This window comes from Harpia harpyja, unplaced genomic scaffold (genome assembly GCF_026419915.1).
Source record: "Harpia harpyja isolate bHarHar1 unplaced genomic scaffold, bHarHar1 primary haplotype scaffold_47a, whole genome shotgun sequence".
Classification (NCBI taxonomy): Eukaryota; Metazoa; Chordata; class Aves; order Accipitriformes; family Accipitridae; genus Harpia; species Harpia harpyja.
In genome coordinates this window covers 1,457,280-1,482,500 of record NW_026293404.1, presented here as the reverse complement: position 1 = coordinate 1,482,500, position 25,221 = coordinate 1,457,280, and the positions used below count along the sequence as shown (strand labels likewise).

Below are 25,221 nucleotides of genomic sequence, written 5' to 3'. Positions count from 1 at the left end.
GTTTTCTGTCTCAAAACCACCATTTGTGGTCTAATATGTCTGACCAGGTCAGACAGTGTTACTTCTGATGCAGTCTGACTCATTTCCAGTGAGTCAGGAGGTTGGTAGGTAGGTAGGTAGGTATGGAGGACTTGGAGTCAATTGCGAACAACTACCAGATGACTAACGGGCACTTATCCCACTCATCCCTACACAATTCTGTATTGCTTCGGACTTTACTAGCCATAGTCATGGACTCTGGGCCTGTACTGTAGTGAAGTCAAAGCAGGTATTAAAAAAAAAAAAAGAGTGCTTTTCCAAAATGCTTACCAGATTGAAAACACCAGATGGCTGTGGGCAGGTGGGAATACACAGAAATGGGCCGTGTCACTCAGAATGAGGAACAGTGAAGTGGGTACAGCTGCAGCACAACAGTTTTCATGGCCTTGAGCAGCACAGCAAGGATTTTCAGGCAGCAAGGCCAGCTGCCAGGGGTGTGTGAACAGCTCCTTCTGAGCATGGAGATGGCCATGGGAGAAGACAGTGCTGTTCCTGTTGGTGTGTAGCAGGGGACAGTCAGTGGAAACTGCTCTCAGGGCCTGTAATTGGGAGGTGTCGTCTTGGTACTCGGTGGGAAAATGACATGAGGGAGGAGGCTAAGTTATGAAAGGCCATGTTAACTGTATGTGAGAAGTGACAGAAACAGCTTCAGGGTGTTAAGGAGGCTGTTAGTTGTGATTAAGGCAGTGAGTGAGATGATCCTTGTAGGAGCTTTCTGAGTGGGTCAGAACGGGGCAAGACTGCATGTAAGGACAGAAAAGTTGAGCCGATCAGAACTCAAGCAGGAGATTATTTGGGCAGTATCTGGCAAAGTCATCCTCTTGCACATGTTGTGCAGACTGCATAAGGCCTGACTGCTGGCGAGGAAAGGAGTGTGCTAGGAGTGTTGGAGTGCAAGGGGAGTGCAAACAAGGAATGGGGATGGAAGTGGTCACAGACTCATTTCTCAGTTTTCCATGGGCTGTCTCTGTACCCCATGTAACTCACCTTGCCTTCAGAAAGAAGTGCCACCCTTTTGGTGAAAAGAGGGGAAAAAAAAAAAAAGGTAATGTGTGGGAGAGCTAGAACTTGGAGTGAGATTACCATGTTTAGTCTTACCATTCTAGAGTTTTAAAAACATTTCCTTGAAACACTTTCCCAAAAGAACAAGGCATGACTTTCTGAAATAGCTGTTTTCCTAGGAGCTGCATCTGAGCTAAGCCAGATGAGAGAGTCTTGCCTGCTGTTAGTCACTGAGGCTGATGACAGGTCACCCAGCAGTTTTGGCAAGGACAGAACAAGATAGATACTTAATGCTTTTCTTTTCTGTGCTGATCGTCATTTCTGGAACGTGTGTTGCATAAGTTAGTCTTCAGGTTTTGCAGGTTGTAGGTTTGGCAGGATCTATTGTGTCATTAACACGATGGTAATAACAAAACCTGGTGGGATGGGGTTGAGAATCAGAAGGGTAAAAGTGAGAAAGAAACTTGTGGGTTGACATAAAACCAGTTTAATAATTGAAAAGAATTTTATTTTTTTAAATTGTAAGGAAAAGAAAGAAAACCCACAGAGAGAGGAAAATAAAATGCAAGAAAAACAAGCAATGCACTTGGAAACAATTGCTCAGCCAGTCCCTGAGCAGTGGCCCCCCTGCCGCCCTCCCCCCCAGTTTTATTGCTGAGCATGACGTCATATGGTCTGGAATATCCCTTTGGTTAGTTGGGGTCAGCTGTCCCAACTTTGTCCCCTCCCAACTTTCTGTGCATCTCCAACCTACTCGCTGGTGGGGCGGTGTGAGGGGCAGAAAAGGCCTTGATGCTGTGTAAGCACTGCTCAGCAGTAACTAAAACATCAGTGTATTAGCAACACTGTTTTCAGCACAAATCCAAAACATGGCCCCATACAAACTACTGTGAAGAAATTTAACTATCCCAGCCAAAACTAGGACAGTAAGGCATTTTGGATTTCATATAATTTGCAAGAGTGCTTGAGCAGTTTAATGTTATGTTGAGGGACAGTAGCTATAATAGCAGAAGAAAGTGAAGACAAAGAAGATGAAGATGGCAAAGATACTCAAAAGCGTTATAGCCTTTGGCGGCAGAAACATGTTCATATAAACTGTTAAATGACAGTTTTCTTTCAATGTATTGTTCTTTTCAAAGATTTACAGATGACGTTTTGCTATTTTCATATCGGAATTTAGGGGTTTTAACCTAAAGTTCTCCACTGAAATGTAAAAGTGACCAATGTATCCTGGAAAGAAGTGTAATTGCATAGCCTGGATAGTTTTACTCTTGTAGTTTACAGTTCTACATAAAACGTAGGTGTGTGTTTTTTCACTTGTGCTGTGCAGTGATAAAAAAACCCCAGAGACAAACACAAAACCCTACCCCTGGAACTTCCTCTGAAATTAGAGGTGGGTGAGACATATCACATTTTCTGCTTCTTCCGCTATCCTGCTTTCTCTTAAACTTGTTTGTATCACTATGATAAATTCCTTGCTTACTCTAGAGCCAAGCCAATGTAAGATATTTTTCTGGGCCGGTCTTTTCTTGTCAGGTGGAGAGATCCATGGAGGTGCTCGGTCACAGAGGCAAAAGGACAAACAGGTGGGTGTGTGGTTAGTGATCGTTCTCCCTTATCAACAGTGCTGTCAGTCACGTCAGGGAATAATGCTTTGGAGGGGTTTCAGATTGGTGGTAATTACAGAATAATTATATGATTGTTCCCACAGTAGCCTGAGAGTATGAGAAGAACAAAGATTGGGGGGGGGGGGAGAGGGTAATTTTAATTAGCTGCAAGATTTTTTACAAGGCAGCTTTTGTGGGTCAGTGACGACGATGATGGAGGTGGTGGCTGAGATTCTGTAATGGATATTCTTTTGTTGTGGAATTGAATCCCAAATCACCCTCTGACAGTCTTAGACTACTGAATCTGGGAGCATACAGACAGTTTCTTTTCTTAAAACTGAAGGTAGTTACAGGGAGACCCTGTTTGGAAGTCTTCGCAGTTTGGGGACAGAGGCCAGCTAGGGGCTGGGGCCTTGCGGGAGGGGGCTGTTTGTGCCCTGTGCCCTTGGCCTGGCGCTCACAGCTGGGAACGGACTTTCCAAAATACTGCTTGAAGGAGCCAGATGTGGGACTTGTGGCTGAGCTGGGGGACAGGGAGCACCCCTGGACCAGCCAGCCTCAGGACCTGCAGTAAATGTGACTTCAAATCAGCTCTCCCAGCAGGACACTGCCCAGGAGTCACTTTGATTGTTGCTGTTCTCCTTCAGGAAGCATGGCATGCACCAAGCACACCCAGAGCTGCGCCCGTGCCAGGAGAAGACTTCAAGCACAGGCGGGGCTGATGGCAACAGTTCCCACCAGCTGTCCAGCTCCAGAAGATGCAGGTAAGATGCCACAGAGGGGAGAGCAACCGGTTGTCACTTCTCCTCCAGGAACAGGATTTAACAGCAGAAGGGAGGCAGGACGAAAGGGCTTTGGAAGTCCAAAAGTGCATCAGGCAGCTGGAGCAGTCGTGTGACAGCAGAGGAAGAAGAGAAGGAGATGCAAGTGACCTGGCAATGCTTCCGAGGTAACATCTGCCACACAAACACAGAGAAAGATGGAGGCATTGGGAGGTCATGGAATGGGTGAGAAAGGTGCCTGGGCAAGAGGAGAGCACGGGGAGATGGGAGGCAGCGATGGAGATCCAGGGTATTGGAAGTGAGGACGCTTCTGCTGTGCAGAGGCCTTCTGTAAAAGCTCTGAGTTCATCTACTGGCTTTGGTTTTCCCAGGCTGTGCTTTGTTGAGCCTCAAATGGGGCTTCTGTTCTCATCCAGATTTTTGCTCTGAAACCATTCAAGTGCTGAGGACTGGGATTTTCCAACAGCATCATATTTCTCTTTGGGCTTTGTCCTGATCCAATGTCAGGGAAGGTTTCGATATGATCCCAAGAGCGAGATTAAGACAGAAACGAGGTCAAATGCTGTATAGTCCAAAGAGCTTTTATTATCAAAAGTGGAAAATGGTGGCGATAGGATAGAATGGAAGAAAAGGTAGAAATTAAGCAAGCAGTCGGGATAGGATTGCTAGGATAGTCACCACCACGGATCCAGCGGCATCCCGTTGGTCCTCAGGCAAGCAGTCGGTGGTGGGAGTTGCAAGGACGGTCACCACCACAGATCCAGCGGCGTCCCGTTGGTCCTCAATCTTCAGTTCTTTGGTGGTGAAAAAAGGCTGCCACAGCTTGTCTCTACGGGTTTTTATAGGGCATATTTCGATGATGTCATGCACTGCAGGTTTCATCTATCACATGACCTTCGCATGATGGACACCACATCAGCTCCAGCCCCCGTTTTCTCCCCTGGATGCCTCAATGGCCTGGTAATGGTCCTTATGGACAGAGGAGTGTCCTGCTTAAACAGGCCATCTTAGAGACAAAGGGCTGGAGATAAGCAGTTCACAGTTCCTTGAGATGACAGCCCAGTCCCTCACACCTAACAATCTTTGAGGCAAATGGTTCAAGATAACAATTCAGTCTCTCACAGGCTTCCTGGGGAGGGATTGCAGGCATGCAAGACCTGTTGGGGAGCTCAGTCTTCTTTTGGGATGCTCTCTGGGACAGGAGGACAATTGCTTTGAACTGCCTATATTTCTGGAAGGATTATCTACATTTACCTTCCATCTGAAATACTGCTTAGTGCAAGCTGTTGGTTTTTTCTTTTAAAAAAGGGGGGGAGGTGTGTGTGAATAGCTGAGTGCTAGTATACAGTGAGTTACCTTCCCCTGCTTAGAGTAAATGGTTTTAGGATTAAAAATACCCATTTTGTGTTACAAAAATTGGTTCCCTTAAAGATTCAAGTGCTTGCTGATGGACTCCTGGCTGACAAAATCTCTTTTCAGCTTGCTTAAATATTAAACAGTCTTTAAAGTAGTGTTCGGATTATCTCGTGTGATTTCTTGCAATTAATCATGGTTGTCTAAAGCGTACTACTAAAGTGTACTAAAGTGTTTTGGTTGTTAAAAACTAGGATGAGAAGTTCATAGAAACATCTTCTGTGTCAGGTTTCAGCGAGTTCAAGCTATTGTTGTTTCCGGTTGAGAGTTTCTGATGTTATTTTCTCCTCTTTCGGAGGGAGATGAACATGCCCGTCTCACCCTCCAGGAGCGAGGATGCCATGTCCGGGTTCAAGCCCATGCCACCCTCAAAGCTTGTGTCCTCGAGTTGAGCGTGGAGGGGCATCACCCCGCGAAGGTTTGGTGTCTTGTAGCAGTCGGTGCTGTGAGGTCTGGTGGGGTGGAAGCAACTGTTGGGGGCTCCGTCATTTGCATAGCCCAGCCCGCCCCGCATGCTTCGGAATGTCGGGGTCCCTGTGGCAGTTTTTGAATGGTCCCTCCCAGTTGGGTCGATGGACCCAGCGCAGCCAGTAGATCCTGTTGGAGCTCCTCTGTGTGGCATAAATCCCTCGGCATTTGGGCTTGAGAAGAGGTAAAGTTGGAATCTGCAGATCTCCTGAGATGACCTTCAGGAGCTGTGGGCTGTGGGTGGGGACTGGCTCTCTGTCTCTGGTCCAGTGACTGGTGTCATTGCTCATAGTGAGACAAGGGGAGTCAAAAGAATCTCAGTAGATATAATAAAGGGGGATGAAAGATGATGTTTAGCGCTTACATTGTTGAAATTAGCTGAGGCAGAGACAGTCTTTGATAAGAAGAGCTGGCCCCAAGAACCAGCCAATGAGGCAGAGACAGTTCCTGATAAGAAGCAGGAGCAGGCCCCAAGAGCCAGCCAAGACTGGTCTTGCGGCTTGGGTGAATACCAAGAAACCACTGAGCCTGTGCAAGAAAAGAGGTTACTAGCAGTGACGAAGAGGAGTCGTCTATCTTCATCTCTGCGACCACCAGATGACCACCCTAAGGAGGCACTGCGCAAGCGCAGTTGAGAGGAGACTATGGAAATGACCTCTCGGAACTCATTTTAATATGAAGCGGGGACAGGCTATGCATATGTATAGGCGTATTGTGAATATGTAACACTTGACTGTATAAACTTGAAGCGAACTGCCGAGTCAGGCGCGCACGACTTTGGTGGGACTACGCCCTGCTGCCCAGCGCTGAATGAACATACCTACTTTACAATCTCACTGATGGTGGAGTCTGTTTCCGCACGTCAATAGGAAGTGGAGGAGCTTTAACAGGTGAATCTGTCATTTCCACTCTTCTGGGGGTTACGGGAGCTGTTTTGGAGGTGAGGGAGATGTAAATTCCCGGTCTTGAGCCAACCTGGATGGAGCAGAGGTGGACTGTAATTTGTCTGACCTCAACTGTATACCTGTAATGCAGTTGTAATCGTCTCTGCCTGCACAACTGGCATGAGGTCCTGTTTTATTTTAAAGGAGATATAGTGAATAAAATCAGTGAATCTAATGCGCGGTCTTTCTGACCAAATATATAAGTATTTACTTTAGGATAAGATAAACAGTCCCTTGAACTCACTGGTTATACTGACTTAACTCTGTGTTGCCTAAAAATGGGACCAAGTTTGGCTCGGCCATGGGCGTCTACATTAGAGACATCCACGTTTAGTCAGATGAATCACACCCCAGCCTCCTGTGTTCCTCATCAGGTCTCTGACAACTCTGCTGTTAGTCCTTATTGAAGCCAAGTACAGTCTTATTTATTTATTTATTTATTTATTCATTCATTCATTCATTCATTCATTTATTTATTTATTTAAAACAGAAAGGAAATTCAGTCTTAGACATTCAGTTGCAGAAGAAAGTTTGTGTTTGAAGATCACGCTTGGATCTTCGAGTAGGTCTGCTTAGATGCCTTTTCCTCTTCTGTTCATCCCTGATAAGCTTAGGCACTCTCTGTCCTGTTTCTGAGGTCCACTGCCCAAGGTGCCTAGCATTGCACAGGGAGATTCTGTATCTCATTTTGCACTGTGCATTTTGTTAGCCATCAGGAATGAAGTATTTTTAGGACATAAGCTAACTAAATTGCACTCAAGTGAAAAAAGTGCTCTATAACTTCTGAGAAATAATACTGGATTATAATCAGAATATAAATATTTGGAGCAAAAGATGCTTAAAAAGTTAGGTAAAAATTATGAGCATAGTGCAATTTTTTTAGTTTGGATCCACCCCCTTCTAAAAAATTATTGTCGATGTTGCTTAGTAGAGATGTAGGCAGTTAGTGGTTGGGCTGTGGCCTCTCCAGACATGCATCTCGTTTTGTCCAGAAGACTCTCAGGCTGCAGCAAGCGCCTGGACGTCACAGCGAAAATCAAAGATCCAAAAAAGAAGCCTGCAAGTTACAAAGGAGGAATGGGCAAGTAAAAGGCGAAAGCCTGAATCCCATCTGTCCTAAATAATCAACTGCTCACCTCTGGGCTGGCAGCACAGGCCACCGGCAGTTCAGGGTCTTGGGCACAAATCTTCTGCAGTTAGGTACTTACCTCCTTCCTCAGATAGGAGGAAATAAAAAATAAAAGGAGATCCCTGTTCTTTAGTTCAGTGAAGGGAAAAGAAAGTTCTGTTTAGATCTGTTTGCCTCTTTTGGAGGATGGACTTTAGCACAAAGGCGAATAGTGCCCTAGTAGCAGGCGGCTGGGCAGGCTGAGGGGCTGCAGGGAGCCTGCTCCCAGGGAAGCTGTTCCACTTTGTATAGTTTAGGAACTGTTGTATTGGGGGTTTGAAGCCCAGTTCCCAGCAGGCACATCATAGCTCCTTTCTCTGTCTCTCTCTGGCCCATTAATTGTCCCAATACGACTCCAGGTTGACAGAAGGTGGGTCACCCACTGTGAAAGGGAGATTCTGTCCTCAGGATGCCTGCAACCTCGAGCTCAGCCTTGCACTTGGTCGGTGAGAGAGCCATGGCTCTAACTGCAAATCTGAGTGAGGAGGGACTGAGTGCAGCCAGTGCCCGAGCCACTGGGCTGCTGGACAGGGTGAGACCCGTGCCAGCCAATTCATCTTTTAGCTCCAAATGCCTTTTGATAGAGATGCAGGTCTCCGGGGGATTGTGGGGACGTGCTCCTGCGTCTGGAAAAGATGGCTGAGTTGCTGGCATAAGAAGGGCACTGTGGTTTAGAGGTCAGAGTTGAGGCAGGTATGGAAGATGGCAATAGCTGTGATCTTTAGTCATAAGAAAATATTTTTGTATATTCAAGTAGGTTTTTTTCTCTCCTCTGCTAATCCAGTGTAGAATATGAGCCAACAAAGAGAAACCAACGCTATAGACACTGCACACTCTGAAGTATTTGTTTTAAAATATGTGTGAGGTCAAGCTAGAACATGCTTTGCAATTTGTGTATTTACTGCAGTGAATTTTCTGCTCTTCCTGGCTGTCTTCTGTGGTTTTCAGCCTTCCTCACCTCCACAAAAAGAAATACCGTGCATATGAAAGAGGCCATTGTGCATCTTCCCTTAGGAGATTTCTTTTTTGTGCTCTGCTTTTGAATTACAATCTGTATTATTTATGCCAATGTTTAAAATAGCTTTCTGATTCCCTGGTTAAAGTATTCTGAACCTACTCCAGCTACATGTTACTATGCACAGCTCCCACCAACCATCAGTTTTTATTTCAAGTAATTTTTCATGAAGTAACACACATCACAGCCAGAATCCTGTGTTGCTGTTACATGGTTTTCTTTACAGTTTTTCAGCTGTATTGCTCCTCCCCATGATAAACAGTGTTGCCTGGTCAGAGTTCTAATGTTTGAAAGTGTCTTCCAACAGTAACAGAAGAAATGGAATCTCTTTGCAGGTGCTGACATAGATGCTGTTTGTGTTGCTCCTAGACATGTAGAAAGATCGGATCTTTCAGTCGTTCTTTGAAAAACTAAAACATCAAGAGGAAATAAAAAATCTAAGAGTGAATAAGCTCTCTCCTTGATAGATTGTGCAACTCCTACAATAAGAATATTCATGTTAAAGACTCATATTGGTAGTGATTGTCTTACAAAGCAAAATTAAAAATGGAATTGTTTCTGAGCACCTTCTAAAATACTGTTTACGCAGCATGAAAATGTTGAAGTCAAGCTTTTGGTTCCCTTCCCCAATGACTGTACATCACATAAGAATCTTTGTGGTTCACTTCTCCCATACCCATGGTTTGGGAATGAGTCAGCTATAGTATCAAAAAGCAAGGTTGTCCCTAGGAGCCTTGCTTTAATCTTGGATGTAGTAAGGGGCTTGGCAAGAAGGTAATTGCATGCAGGAAGAGGAAGGGTCAGCCTGAGAACTAAGGAAGTTGAATGTGATGTGGAAAGGTTTCTGTCAGTACGTTTGCCGTGGTGTTCCTCTGGATGTACTTTAGGACCTCTAATTCATTCTTCTCTGGTCATGTTCTTCTCTGGCTACTCAGCCTGAGACTTTGTAGAAGAGATACACAGTCAGCTTTACATAAAGTTAATAGGAGCTGTGCTGCGAACATGCAAAACTGTCTTGTAAAATCACCCTCAGGTGCCTATGTTGTGTGCCTTGCGTATAAAACCAAACTCCTGAGAAGTGTTTCTCTCAGCCTAGTCTTCCTTGTGCAGACATTTTGAAAGACTTCATATGCATAGCTAATGAGCCTTCATTTAGATGACTGTCACCTGAAAACAGACTCAGCGGGCTGTGGCACAGTTCTAACAAGGGGTCTGCAAAATTGAAAACTGTTCCATAAGGTAGCCGATAGCATCTCAGGCATGGCAGAAAATAAAAATACAGGAGGCTAGTGCATGCTGTCAAATGTGGACAGAATTTTCTAAATTTCTCTGGATGTTAACCGTAGTAAGATAGCTATGGAAATCTCTTGCTTTTCTTCCTCACCACCAAGGTAAGTACCTTACAAGGTCTGATACTGATGGCTCATTGTGCACTGTTTGTTCATTACAATACATGATCAGCCTCTGAATCTCTTGGCTAAATAACTTCTTAAAGCTAGTATTAGTACCGTGTTAGTGCTATACTGCTTGCAGCTTATTAACAGTTTTTTTGGTTTGGAAGCAGCTCAGTCTTTATACTGAGTAGTTAGCAGTGTAAATTCTGCATTTGATCGTAGTTTAGGAGAAACATAAAGTAGCAAAACATGTTTTCTTACACAGTTATCCTCTCCTTTACAGGCAGTTGAAGATGCATATGTACCAGTTGTCAAGTTTGAGTTTGATGGCATAGAGGTAAGCATTTCATTTTTTTTTTTCTTTAAGTGAGTAAATTTTTTTCTTGCTTTGGAATAGGATAACTTTTCCAGGGACCTGCGACTGTGCTGTTTTGGACCACAACCTATCCCAGGAGAAGACATTGCAGTAGAATGGGAGCTTATAGGAAAATAAGCTCCTAGGAAGCCTGGCAGGCATGGGAGCGTCAGGGACGTCTTTTTCTAAACCTGTGCTGTAGACCAGGGTGGCCTGCTTGAATAGCACTTATCTCTAGGATTGTGCAGAGTGGGAGCAGAGGCAGTATCCTTGCTAACTCTTCTTAGCTCTGACAAGCTAGGTATCTACAGAGGGATGTGTACAGTGTAGTTCACTGTATGAATCATGTGAGCAGACTAAATGTTTTGCTGCAAATCCAAAATGAAGTGGTTGTGGGACAAACAATCTGGAAAATGGAAAGTAAAAGTACTCATTTGACTCCTGCCTAGGTTTGTCAGCTGCAGCAATCCTGCTATCTTGGATACCTCTTATACAATGTATAAAGACCTGCATGCTGTAGTACCTCAGCAAGTTACTGCTTGGTATCACTATCATGAAGACATTTATTCAATTACCTTTTTGTGGCTTTTATCTGGTGCAGACATTCACAGAATAATTTTCTTGCCTCAGACTGTACTAAAAACCAGATACTTCGGGATCAAAAGGGCTTAGTGCACAAAGAAAATGCTCTCTCCTTTGCTGAAGTATAGTTGAGGTGATAGAACTTATGTCTTCATTCTATGATTAATTTTAAATTCCCTTTTAATTCAAATTCTAAGTCTAGAGTAATCTTTTTCAACTTAAAAAACCCTCTTCCTTTCTCTAGCTTAAAAAGAAAGGGGTGATGCAATGACGGTTTTGTACATAAAATATGGAACCTCTAGAAATTTTGTTGAGTCTTCTGGCCAATAAATCTCTTGGGAGATGTTTCTATAGTCACATAATTCTAAATACAAATGTTAACCACTCTTTTTAGACTTGACTAACTGTCCCCCTCTAGTGTGCTGTTTGCAAACTGCGCGGCATTCTAACGGTTGGCACTTTTTTCCTCTTAAGATTGATCTCGTGTTTGCAAGACTGTCTGTGCCAACTGTTTCTGGTAATCTTGATCTCAGAGATGACTCACATCTCAGAAGCCTGGATATAATATGTATACGGAGCTTAAATGGTAAGCATATTTACACATCTTTAAAAAGAAAATGTTACTAAAATTGGTATGGAATGCACATTACACAACCCAAGTTTCTGTACAAGACACAGAAACTGATCCCCTGTATACTTGAGATCTGAGGAGGCGGCAAGTGAGCTTAAATTTAGATGTTTCAAATTGTGTGTTTAGATAGACCTGTGTTTCATGTTTCTTTGATTGGGGTGTGTGCATTGTTCCAGTTTGCCACAGAAACTGCTTTAGATGAATAGGTAGAGCACTTGATAGAGAAGAATGTGTGGTAGTTCATTAAAAAAAAAAAAAAAAGAATTAAATACTTGAAGCCTGACTTGCTCACTGTTTAACACTGACTGGTTTAATTGTTCCTGGCTGTCAAAAGAAACCTAGCTTTCGGAATCCTGTAGAAGGACCTTATTGAAAATTGTTGGCTGTAGTCTGAAGTATGAAAAAGCTGTTGAGGGCACCAGTTACCTGACGTGATACTGAATGTTATGTGTAATCTCTAATTTTTAAGGTAGTACAAAGCAAGTAATCCAAACTTGTTTTCATAGACTTGAAGGATAAACTGTAAGCTATTGATCCAGTATAGCATAAAACCGACTTGTACCTGTTACTAGGAAGTTCTGTACTTCAACTTTTTTTCTTACAGGTTGCAGAGTTACTGATGAAATACTACACCTAGTGCCAAATAAAGAGAACTTCTGGCTCACGCTCTGTGCAATTAAACTGGGGGCAAAACGTGAGTAATGTGATTGTTTGTGATCTCTAAACTTTTCAGAGGCGCCTCATGCTGAAAAAATAATAGCATTAGAAGTACTTCAGCTTTGGATAGCTGTTTAAATAACAGGTTTTAGTTTAAAAACTGTTTTTTAGTTTAGATTCAAGGCCTGTCCATGGGGTAGATTCTGTGTGTTTTTTAATGGGGGTAGAGTGGGGAGAAGAGGGGAGTGCCTATGAGACAAGGCGCTGCATGGCTTATCAGGAACCTGACTACAAAGGATAAAAATGCCAAGTGAAGTATAAAAGCTTGATACATAAGGAATAAGAAAATACCGTTTGCACATGTGACTAGAGCAAGTGCTAGAAGAATGGCAGAACCTTTTTCTTAAGGGAAGTTGGAGTGAAGCAGTAGCTGTAGCAGTGTAGGCAAATTTCAGAGTAGCAGTATTTTGGGAAGTGGTGTGGTAACGATTCTTCTTCTCATCCCTATAAGGACCAACAATTTTGGCCTCGTTGCACTGCGAAAATAACTGACTTTGAGACTGAAGTGTACTAGGTATTCTATAGATTGTGAAGTTGGTACAGAAAATTTGAAGGAATATACTTGGGTATTGAAAGACTACAGGCTAACGACAGTGTATCCATTGTAGGATGTGGCATTTACTCCAATATGCTGGGATTTCTTGGTGGGGTTTTCTGGGCCGTGCTAGTAGCAAGAACGTGTCAGCTCTATCCAAACGCTTTGGCTTCTACTCTGGTTAACAAGTTCTTGTTTTTTTCAAAACGGTAAGAGCTATTTATGACTATTTTAATTTGCAGAAAGTAGTTACACTTTTTGAGGTAGTTCTTTGTATAAGATTTACACCAACAACATTCAATCCTACCCTGAATTGCATGACAGAGTTCTAAATGGACAGTTAGTTATTGGCTTTTCTTATATAGGGAGTGGCCAAAACCTGTATTGCTGAAACAACATGAAGAGAGCAATCTTAATTTACCAGTATGGGACCCTAGGGTATGTAGACATTGAATTCAGAAGCCTTTAAACTTTCTTCTAACCTAAGCTGCTGGTGCTGAGCACAATTGTTTTAACACCATAGGTGAACCCGTCAAACCGATATCATGTAATGCCTATCATCACCCGAGCCTATCCACAGCAGAACTCTACGTACAACGTATCTACATCAACGTGAGCGGTAATGGTAGAGGAGCTCAAACATGGTGAAGTTCTTTCCATGCTTATTAACTGAATAAAAAATATAATTCTTGCTATATGAAACCACATTATCTGAATTGGTTATATTCCGCAAGGTGTTCCGCCCTTTTAGGCAGAAGAGTTCTCTGGGAAGTATACCTGTTGCAGGCAATAAGGGACCGGTTTTACAATGAACTGTTGTAGTAGACCTGCGTTGTGTCAAGGGAATTCCTGCTTTTTGATCTGTCAATTACTGTTCAAAACCTTTATAAGATAAAGTTTATATCATGCTCTGCTAGTCTCAAAAAAAAAAATGGTAATAAGGTTTTGAACCTTACTTGTAGGTCCTGCGGTTACAAATGAGATTCTCCAAGGAAAATCAGACTGGTCAAAGCTCTTTGAACCACTGAACTTCTTTCAGAAATACAAGTATGTATGAAATCTGTTATCTGAACTTGAAATTATTTACTTACTGGTTAGCATAGTGAGTTTTAGCTTGCAGTCTAAATAGAAGATGGCATTGATGTTTGTTTTTCAGAAACTGGAGGTAGTCATATGAATTTTGGTAAGGATAAGTATAGGGAAGATAGAAAAACTGTATGTGTTATGCCACTGACACTGCTTTTATTTAAAAAAAATCAACTCTGATACTTAGAATGTAGCAGAATGCAATTCAGAAGGATGTAATCAGCGTTTCTTCAGTTAATACTGTGCTGAATGCAGGATATAATCTGTCTTGTCCGGAAGACATATTCAATACATTTAAGGCAGTTTTGGTTTCACTTGAAGGAATATAAAGTCCTGAGCTAGGATATTAATTTTTCTTTTCTTCTAGACATTATATTGTGCTGACTGCTAGTGCCTCTACTGAAGAGCATCACTTAGAGTGGTAAGTCTTGCTTCGAATGTGGGTTCGATACATAATTGACACACACAGCCCCACTTTGAAGACCACTGTTGTAGAGCCTTTGAAGACTTGGTTTCATAACTTTTTTACTGGATGTAATATTTAATTTAAGACTACTTTGCACTCGGTGCTAAGTTGCTCTGGTTACGTAGTCAGCCTATTCCAGAGCCTACATTTCTCCAGTGAAGTGAAACAAGGCTGTTTAATCTGGGTGAAACCTGACCGTCTGCACAGAGCATCTGAATGCTGATAAATAGTATTTACTAAGTTTTAATCTAGTAGTGTGCTCAGGCATCTTATGTTTAGTGCTGAAAATTATCATTTCAGCACACTTGGTAGTCAATAGGTAAATTGCAGGAGTGCTGATCTACTTTGTGAAACGTAATGTGAGATCCACTTCAATTGTAGTTAGAGAAAATGACTGCTTCTGACATGATATTTGTCAATGTCTCAAGGGATATATGCCAATAATAACTTGTTTAACCTATGTGAATGGGCTGACTAACTGTGAATCTTGAAATAAGGGGAAACGGTGAGGAATTAAGGTACTGTGATGTGTGTGGTGTTCTCACTCTTAAGAAATGAGTACTTTGCCTGCTTTGCTCAAGTAAGCAAGCAAAATAGCTCTGTGTAGTAGAACCCTGTTCTGAGGGCACCTTGGTTATACTTCAAAGTTTGGCTTGCGCTTTAAGGCAAATAATTTAATTCTTGTGCTACCTCTAAAAGACATCTTATTTCATGTTTAAAAATAGCTCTAATAGGTAGTATCTTTTACCTGAACTTTTTAATGTGTTCACTTAAAAATCGTATCAGCTACAGCTTGATGTTAGTCGCAGTTAGGTGTACAACAAGGAGTTATGGGCAGAGGGCTTAGAGCCAAATAGTTTTTACTGTGAAATGTTTTTAAGTGCACAAAGCTTGTTGTATCTCAGAATAAAGATGAGGAAAGTTCTGGCTCCAGTAAAAGCTGATGTTTTTGCAGTGACAGAAATGGCAGCAAATGGGGTTTAGTTTTGCATCTGGGAAAATGAAAAGCAGAAGATAAACTTGCTTCAGTTTGCTGTAAGAACAAGTTTAGTTCACCAACTCTTGAATGGATTTGGGAATAGATGGCACATCTCTGTTGTTCATCAACATAAGATGTTTTTGAAGAACGTGCAGAGCTCTGACTGCTTTCAAAGCTAGCAGCGTTTTAGGTAAAAGGGTAAAATGCCAGTACTTCATTTATATGAAGAGCCTTTGTGGTCATGATACATTTCTTGGGTAAGTTTCTGATGAGACTGCGTTGACTAGGTAAGTTGTTTATTAAAGGAACTATATTTTTCAGTTTGGCTGGAAAAGGGTAAACTCTTTTCACAGATAAATCTGCAGGAAGAATTGCATCTTTACTCAGGTGTAACTGAACAGCTGTGCTTGAGCCTTTTCTAAACTGTTCTTCTCCTTGATCTTTGGGGTAAAAAGGAGTTTTGCTGCACTTCAAAATGCAGCCAGAGGTGCTGGGAATCTGCTTCTTGTTGATATTTTCATCATAGGCTATATGTTGAGGTGTTGTATCTGACCTGTTAAGAGTACAAGTTAAACTTACGTACCTCTGTCTTTGGAAACTTTAAAGCTCAAATGTCACTGGAAACATCTCAAACTACAGTGTGTGTGATATAAATATCTAGTATCTGCTCAGCTGAATGAAACTTACTACTTACTGACTGGTTAGCATTTTTGTATTAGCATTGTATTGTAAAAAGGTATATAACTACTGTGCTGGATACGGTTAAAATGAGTAAATGTCTCTTGTTCTTATTAGGATTGGCCTTGTCGAATCTAAAATTTGTGTGCTGGTTGGAAACTTGGAGAGGAATGAATTTATATCTATTGCACATGTAAAGCCACAGTCTTTCCCTGGCAACCGAGAGCTTGTAAACAGTGGGTTTCATTACTTTTCTGAAAGCCAGTTTGGCCAATGTATTCTACCTTGTTTATATTTATTCACCTCAGCTTATCTGTGAGAGATGTTCAGCTACGTACCTACTGTTTTGTAGGTACGAGGTCTGACAGGCAAGGTTCTGACCATGTGGGATCTTTTTAAAGAAGGGAGAACTTCAGGGGGGAGTTCTCGGAGAACTTAAGTATGGGCTGACTCTAATCTTTAACTGCTGCATACAACTAAACTGTTTTGCTTAATCCCTTCTTGAGAGTAGATACTAGCATCCAAATAACTGGCATCTGTGCATAAATGATAGATTTGTGAATCTGTCTTTTTAGGAGTGGATATGTGTCAATGTGGTTTCTTGGAATCGTATTTAGGAAAGTGGAAAATGCAGAAAGTGTTAACATTGATTTAACGTACGTTATATGGTCGTTCAAAGATACAGGTAAGCCTATATTTTGCTCTAGTCTCGTAGGGTTTCATTTTTTTATTCTAGTGCAAGTTGCTTCACAAAGTGAATTGTGCTGGTATTAGCTATTAGATATTTCTATAGAGCATGACACATAGAAGATTAGCCTTAAAAACATACTATTTTGACACTTTGGCAAAGTAAGTCCATCTTGAAACAAAAGTGTGTACTACAGTCCTATACCATATACCACATGTGAAATAACAGCTCTGCAGATCATCGTAAACACTCAGAAAGGAACTGCGATTCATGTGGTGGACAGTCAGATGTGAAGCCAGGAGATGTCCAGCTGTCAGTTGCTGAACTTTGAAAGTGGGAGCTAACTGTATCAGACTCTAAAATAAGTTGTTGGTGCCTCTTGAGAGTATTTTTTCCAAAATAACAGTTTGTGTATGATACCATCCCAGAACTTTGAAAAGCAGTGAGTGGTCACATTGTAACGACACGCAGTCTTGCATGTAAAGCTTCATGTTCATCTTCCATTATTACTTTTGATAGATGTAGAAATAAAGTAATATTGCAAGTGTTGTTAGATAATGCTAGAATAAAGGGGTTTGGGGGTGAGGAGTTCTTTGAAAGCATAGGTCTTTTCCACAATCTGTTTACTTCTTCCCAAGCTGACTGCTCTTGTGCCTTTCAGAAGTGCATGTGTGCTGTCAGGCTCATGCCTAGCTATCATAATGACGAACTAAGGAAATCAGGTTACTCTTCTGAAGTGACAAGTGTGTTTGGACAAAAAGTTCTAAACAGTGGACTCCTTTAAACTCTTCTACAGTGCAAACAAACATTTCTCCATGGTACCAGCGTGAGCTGTGTATTGTGTTGCTCAGACAACATGAGTAAATGCAGTAAAAGCTGACCTTCTTTTTAGCTCATGCTTTGGGATATGAGAAAAGCACAGTAAAAAGGCATCAAAACTCTTGTCTGAGTTTCAGGCCAGGTGGGGTGACTTTCTCAGACTTGCACTCTTCTCTGAACTGATGCTTGTCTTGTACGTTAGATCCAGTGGCGCTGTGTTTCAATGTTGTGGCAAATGTAAATTATGTCAACAAGGTTTATGTACTGCTAAGAGGCTAGAACTAATGTTAAATCCTGTATTTCTATGCACAAACTTTATTAGCATAGCTGTGTGCTCTTAGTTTAGTGAAACACAGCCTATACTATGTTTCAGATATAGGGTTTGAATCCAGAGAGATTGAACAGAAAAGGTATTTCTTGAGAGGTGTGATATCCTTTGGCAAATGTGGGAGTGACCAGTACTTATGTGCAAGAAAGCTTTTATCATATGCCTTGACTTTGAGAGAATATTTTGAGAGGGCAAAGATTAACTTCAAGTTGATGGGCTCAAGAGTAAAAGGCTCACTGTTTGGAAGGCTTTTGTTAAATGAACTTTATCTCACTTTTACATAAAAACATTATTGAATTTACTTTGAAGCAACTGTTCATATTAGCATGAATGTTCATATTTGTGCTTTTGTTTCACTTCTAGGTCTCCTGTAGAAAGACTTCTAAGCCTTTTTGGTTTTGTTGCATGTCCTTACTTTGATTCCCACTCTGTATGTTAGTAAGCTGACTTTCCAGTTATGATCACGATAGGCTTGTTAAACTTATCTAAATTTGACTTAATTCTGTAATAACTGCTGTGCTAGTATAGCATTTTTAAGTTGCATAAAAGGTTGTTTGCAGGCAGTTAAGAAAAACTGGTTTAAATTGTAGTGGTTCTGATAAGTCAGATGTCCCTAAAATCCAGTCTTTCTTGGACAGATAGAATTTTAACACCTAAATTACTGGAAAGTTATATGATATTACAGAACTGTTACGAAAAAACCCACAATCACTGCTGTAAATATCAAATAAAAAAAAATTAGTCTGAATCTTGAGTAAGGTGTCTGGTCTCTCATCAGCTGTGCACATTTGGGTTGATTCAGAAAGTTGTCTAGATCTATTTTCAAACAGAAAACTAAGGGTTAAGGAGTATTATCTCCTTCAGGTTAAAAATCAGCTCAGATGTGAGCTGCATGATTTGCAAACCACAGCTGTAACTGAGCACATAAATGCATATTTGAACTTAAATAGCTGTTATGTATCTGGTCTGTACTGGATATGAAATGGGCATCTTAGGTCACGTTCATCTTGAGGCAACTTCTTGTTCTTTGTTTGGGCTGGACAGACTTAAAGGCTTGCTGTTTCTAAAGAAACCATATGTAACTTTGACAAATACCTAATGCAAACATTCCCACTAAGCTACAACACTAAATTTCCTGTTAGTTTACAGCCAGGCTAACCACCTCAATGTGCTAAAGGAAGGTATGAAGATTGAGGCAGCTCATGTGAAGAGAAAGCATCTCCACTATTTTTTGTTACAGAAAAGAAAAAAGGTATAATAAACATTTGGCTCTTCTGGCAATATTTTCTTTTGCTTTAATAATTACTTGAAGACGTCATTATTTTGTTGTTGTTGTTTCAGCAAAGCATGCCATGTACTAGTCAAAATGCTCATGGGCTTCAGTGCAAAAGGACTTCTTCAGATGGAAGCCGTTTGGACAGTTGCAGAGACGTGGACTCCAGAACACCAGATAATTCCTCTTCGTTACATAAGGTTTCTAAATTGGACACTTCTACAGCAGAGAGAGAAAGCTTAGCACCATACCCTTAAAACTGTGAAGAAGCTGCTTTTTAACTGACTCACAATGTGAATGAGGTCCAGGATTTCTTGTTTGAATCTATGTTGTTCATAAGGACGTGGAGGGCTCTAATGGCTTCAGGAACAAAGCTGGCATCTCCTTTGGGCACATGGGGGAAGACAGGTTAAAGAAATCCTTGAAAAAATTAATTTAATGTACATGAACACATGTAGGAAGAAAGGAGAACTTGATACCAGAGAAATTATTTGGTCTTGAATATAGATCCCCTTGGGTTAGTGTGTAACTTGAAGCCAGAATGTTTTATATGTAGGTAACTGTTCTTTCTAACAAAAAGTATGGTTACTGCCAAGCAGTATTATTTTCTAATGAAGTGCTGATCTTGATCACAGAAATGCTAGACTTGGTGCAGCAGTATGAGAACTCGGGCAGTAAAAGTGTCTGTCACTTCCTGGGAAGTCTGTTCACAAGCTACTTCAGCACAGGAGGAATATGAAATCTTGAGAGTAATAGCCCAAGACTACCAAATGTGTAATGCTTGCTGTGTTCAGACCGTTTGGTACTGTAGGAGTAGCATTAAAAAAAATAAAATTGAATGCCTGTATGGGTAGAGGAGGTACATTCATGAAAAGTGCTACAGAGTGCTGGATATACTAAGCTGGAAAACAGTACAAGTACATAGAGACTCACTGAAGAAAATGCTTAAGTTTAAATCTGCGGTCTGAAGTTCAGCAAAATGAAGATCTCATGCTAGATTGCCTGGGAGTTTGTTGTTTTGTAGAGCTGTGACAACGACCTAAGAAGATAGACACTTGTCTTGCATGGACTTTCTGGAAATGAAATGTATAGTATTTACAAACTAGCATTTTATAACTCTAGCATCTGATTTTTACAGAAATGCCATGTATCAGAAATCTAATGGTACTAACAACAGAGAGAAGATACCTCGTGTAGTTGTGCCATCAGTGTCTAACGGACTCTCCATTCCTGTTACTGATTCAAGTATGTATTGAAGTAGTGGGTGGAATGCAGTCTTTAATTTCATGGCTGAACTCTAAAAGCTCGGTGTCTCCTGCAGAAGTGGAGGCTACAGTTGCAATAAGAACATTGGGACCTCCAGTTGGTTGCACCATTCCAGGACATAACACAATTTCTCAACTCAGAGCACATTTTGTCCAAGGACAGCGTGAATTAAGTGGGACTCTGATTACAGATCCTAAGAATGCTGCACCTAAACGACCTTATTCACCGACCACTGAAGGACCTCATTCACCTACATCAGAAGAATGCCCCCAAAAACCAGTAGACAGAGAAAAGGTAAGGAAGGAGGGCTAGGCCAGGGAGGGTTTGAAGTAGAATTAATTATTGATGTACAATGAATGACGTAACTGAGAAGAAATGCATATATACATCCCCAGTGGATTCAGGAATCTAAATTTAAGCATAATGGTAATTTTACTAGGATGTAGATGTGAGAAATTGTCTTGAATATACTGTAGAGCTATTAAACAATTTTTTTTTTTCCAAGATCTGGCACTTGACTGTTTCTGGTCTGGTGGCAGGGTCTCTAAATACTACTGTACTTGTATATATTACTGCACTGACCAATTGCTGAATGAACTGGCTTATTTGGAAGCAGTTCTTAATTAAAAAAAAAATTATCTCAAAATGAAGAGGATATGAATCTTATAAATGTAAAAGTATGAGCTAATCTTGTTCTGGCAGATGATTTTTGAATGCCTATTGATAGTTTTGCTGCTTTAGGAATCAGCAGCCTACTCAATAGGTTGTCCACTGCTGAAATCAGAGTGTGGAGTTGCTTGTTAAATCTTGTTTTTGTGGAAGCTTTAGGTTAATGCTTGATTTGTTTTATTGCTGTACGTAACTCTCCTTAAATAGCTGTTCGTGTGGCTTGATTTGAGGCAGAGGCAAAGAACAACTAGAAAAAACTCAATTTTAACACTTGTAAAGAATCAACTTGCAGAACTGTTACCTACTATTGAACCTTTCAAGTACAGATTTAGGTAGTAAGACTTTTTGCGAGGCTTGAGATTCCTGTGCGGTAATGGTAGTCTTGTCTAAATGTTGCTTTAAGAATGGCCACTAATACATTTAAAGTGTTGACTGGAAGCTGTACTCAAATATGAAGGTAATTTTGGTATAGCAATTATTTTGAGTCTGTGTATTCTGTTCTTCTAGTTAACTGGCCAGGATTCAGCATTCAAAGATGGTGGCAATCCAGAAGATGTCAGCAGCAGATCTACAGACAATGTAATTTTGAAGGGGTTTTACTCAGTGGACTAACTGGAAAGCTGAATGGACTGTTCTAGTGCCTAGACTACCTCACATAAATACTGTACGCATTTGTTGATGTAAACAAAAATATGCTTTTTAGTTTAACTTATTTCAGTCTTCATTTCCCAAATATATTCTTGTAAGAGTTATCCTTATTAGTCTTTTTAAAAGTCTTACCTGTCACTAGCTGAAACAGCTTTTGAAAAAGCCACAAAAACCAACCTGTCCTGTGACTTGGATTCAGAATGTATGTAAACAGGTTAACTAGTCACTGCAACCACATTGTGGTTTCAAGTGTGTATGAGCGTGCTTGTATTCATTTGTGCTTTCCTAGTGCATGTGCATATATTATTCTTATCTTAAATTATTTTCCTGTTGGGCACATACACTCCTGTGCATGTATCACAATGGTGCTCAGCTTCCTCAGCTAGTAGCTTTCCACTGCCTAACACAGCCATGCACTACCCAAGTATTGCCTCCCACGGAGGCCCATAAATAATTTAAATATTGAAGAAACTGCAGCAGAGGATGCTACCAAGGTATGGAGATGATAGACATGTCCCATGCCATTGTATCTGATTTTTGTCTTAAGACTGCTGCAGCATGAGACTTGAGGGGTTTCTTTGTTGTCACTGGGTAGTAAAGCTAAACTCAGAACACACAGCTGAAGATGTAACTTAAACATTGCAATAGCCAAGGCTGTTGTGACACTGCTACCCACTTGCAAGGTACAGTCTTGAAAGCAGTTGGCATGCAGAAATTGGTTTCAGATAAACCCTGAAAGCTGTTCTACATGGTTACATGAAAACTTGTAGTCTGAAGGTCCAGTTCTGTGAACTGATAACACTGCTTACCCAGTTAAGTGCGTTAGGGTTTTTTGAGGGGTGGGGAGAAATTCTGATCATATGAAACAAATGTTATGCTATCTGTCTATTGTAATTTCTTTATAACTTGGTGTTTTTGTAAATGAAGTTGTACATTTTTCCAGAGTATTTTTGTATGTACTGTAAAATACTGTCTTCCAAAGAGAAATTTAAAATCTTCAGTCTTTTTTTTTTTTTTTTAATTCACATGGGATCTGCTTAAAAACACCAAACAACAAAACCAAATGTAAGGTGGGGGGGGGCAGGGCCACAAAAAATATCTTCTACAACATGATAGTGTCATGGTAGAGTAAATTTGAGGAGACTAGGAACACCGTTTTCCTGCTTCTAGTATTTCCAGGTTTTGAATTAACACCCTCTGAATAGCGCAGCTTGCAAACTGCATTGACAGCTGAAGTCCCAGTTTGCTGTGCGGACAACAGATACCCCTGAATTCTTTTAAAATTAGTTGCTTGGCTTAAACAGCAGTTCTGAGCTCTGATCATCTTAAGCATCCACCTAAAACCCTAGTGACAAGACCAAAGAGGCATGTAGCTATCTTGTAAGGTCTTCATTCTCTAGCATTCCCCCTACTGCTAGTATTCCAAACTTGTGGAGAAAGCATGACTATGACAATATACTTACTTTTTTCCTTATTACCTCTGGTTTCCAGCTTGCTTCAAGTGCAATTCATCTCTTAGAAAATTTGCCTTAGTGGGTTTGAGAGGTCTTATTCTTCCTTCTCCACTCCAAACCCCCCAAAACTTAAAGAGTGCAAGGCTTAGGTTTCCTCACAGGTTAAAATTAGGAAACAGAACCCCTGTTACTTAAGTGGCTTTTAGCAGAGCTCCACCTTGAGTTTATAAAATGGTTACCTTGGTTTTGTGACCTGTGTTAAAATCATGGTATTTAAATACTGTCAAGTCTGTGTACTAGCTACAGTATGTATACAACTTCAGCACCTGTGTAAATAAAAATCCATCATGAATTTGAAGGAATTAAAGCTGAAGTAGGTGATAAGATAAGCAGCAAAGCAAATATGAAAAGTAAGTGGTTTTTAATAGTCTACAACCCTGTAATATTACCATGCTACTCTCTCCACGACCGGTGCCGGGTCGGACCACTTTTCCTTCGCCCATTCTAGCTCTGGGGGAAAAGGGCAGCAGCCGTGCCTCCGTAATAATTCCTCTATTAACACCATCCTGCCGACTACGCCAAAATGTTACGGATGCACGACTAACCAAATCCAACAGGTGTTAAAACTCAGATTTATTCTTCAGCAAAAGTTAGTTAGAAGTCCGGTAACATTTTATAAAACCACAGGCTCAATGATGTAAAGAGAATTAATACTACACGGCCGACTTAGGAATCCCCAAGATTTAAAGTGATGGCTCAAAATGCGCGTCTCACTCACCAAAAAGCTGAGGGCTCTCTCCCTCGAGGAGTTACCTCGGGCGGTGCCCCGACCCAAGGGGGAGTCCCCGACTGCAGACCCGCTGCTCCGAGGAGGACTGCCAACATGTCCTCCAGCGGGACCCCGTTTATACCCCTGTCGAATCTGACCTGTGGTCATTTAATTCTATTGGCTAGGAGGGTCACCTCGGTGTACCTGGCGCATCTCGATTGGCCAGTTCAAATTTCAACCTGCAGCCTCCAGGGTTTCCTTCCCCTTCCTGGGGAAGTTTCGTTTCCTGCTGGCAGGATGGGGGGGGCGGGATGTACTGCCACAGGCTGTTTTGCCCTTAACCTCTAGGTCAGCACATGCATTTATGCAACTAGTCTCAAACTAACCTAGCTAATTGATATCAAAGTATGTGCCTTTACACGGATTTTTTTTTTTAACTCTTGCTTTGCAGAATTATCTTGTAATTGCTCTTACTTTTTTTTTTTCCCCCTCACTTAGGGTGTTAAGAAGAAGTTTAGGAAGAAGTTAGGTTACTACTTTCCCAGACTTGATCCAGCGTAAGTGAGATTACACGCTTCACCTTAATATACCCTGACTCAACGCTTGGCCCAGTGCAGAGTGACGTCACTGTTCTGGAGTTTCCCTGGCTATTGCAGAAGTTCGATACTGCCCCAGGACTATGCAGATTAGATTACAGCTGGTTCAAATACAGTTCAAACTGCAACATTCAACTGAAATATTTTCCTTTGTTTATGACAGTCCTCTGTCAAAGTGATTGAAAGAAAAGTTACTCATGCATAAAGACTCGGTGAGGGAGGCTCTTTGATACCAGACTTCCTGCAAACTTTGCTGTTTTCTATCTGCTTTCTTAGCTGGTTGCGGTGTGTGCGGCTTGGAGGTCCAGGTGGAAGGGGTAAAGGATGCATGATCAATCTCCTTAAAGAGGAGCAGCTCTGTATTGAAATTCTGTATGGTTAGTAACTTTGAGCAAGACATTCCATTGCAGGAATTAATGTCTCCTGTGGTTTCACTTGTTAGGTCTAAGCAAAGAAATGGTTAATATGAAGTCACCTCCACTTCTGCTCTTGCAGTGGATGTCCCTGTAGAAACTAGAGAGCAAGTAATAGAATACTTTTTGCCTTAATGAGTAAGAAGCCAAGGGCAAAAAAAAAAGTATCTTGAAACTGGTAATCTTGACTTTGACTTCAGGAGGGAGCAGACTTATTAATACTGCCTTACGTAACCCTTAGTGACATAAGCTGCGAAAACTCCTAGATGTATTTTTGTCATTACCTCATGCCGCTTCTTATGAAGAGTCTGGTCCTAGGCATTACTCCATCTAGTAAAGGAATGCAATGGGGATTCCCAGTACAGAATAGTTACTGTATCCAGCTAAGGACTGTTGTAACTATCTCCAGAGACTATAACTGAAACCAGCTGCTGATT

The 25,221-nt window shown here is 41.3% G+C and overlaps 1 protein-coding gene and 1 long non-coding RNA gene across 2 annotated transcripts in view; both read left to right on the top strand.

Annotated features, from left to right (window-relative positions):
- The window catches only part of LOC128138491 (uncharacterized), an 8,374-nt gene extending 1,588 nt beyond the window's left edge, over window positions 1-6,786 (top strand). Inside the window, exons 4-5 of the long non-coding RNA XR_008234033.1 lie at window positions 3,296-3,412; window positions 6,746-6,786. This is a non-coding gene — a long non-coding RNA (uncharacterized LOC128138491). The remainder of the gene's footprint in view (window positions 1-3,295; window positions 3,413-6,745) is intronic.
- Window positions 6,787-7,880: 1,094 nt separating this feature from the next.
- On the top strand, window positions 7,881-22,540 carry LOC128138473 (poly(A) polymerase gamma-like). The gene is given in 17 exon segments (XM_052779725.1): window positions 7,881-7,955; window positions 8,782-8,825; window positions 8,827-8,881; window positions 10,116-10,169; window positions 11,244-11,355; window positions 12,005-12,094; window positions 12,726-12,861; window positions 13,018-13,090; window positions 13,176-13,296; window positions 13,615-13,699; window positions 14,106-14,159; window positions 16,437-16,546; window positions 18,839-18,948; window positions 19,038-19,205; window positions 20,106-20,214; window positions 20,291-20,529; window positions 21,412-22,540. Coding segments are annotated over 17 exon segments (1,740 nt in total). The 3' UTR covers window positions 21,517-22,540.
- The last annotated feature ends 2,681 nt before the right edge of the window (window positions 22,541-25,221 follow it).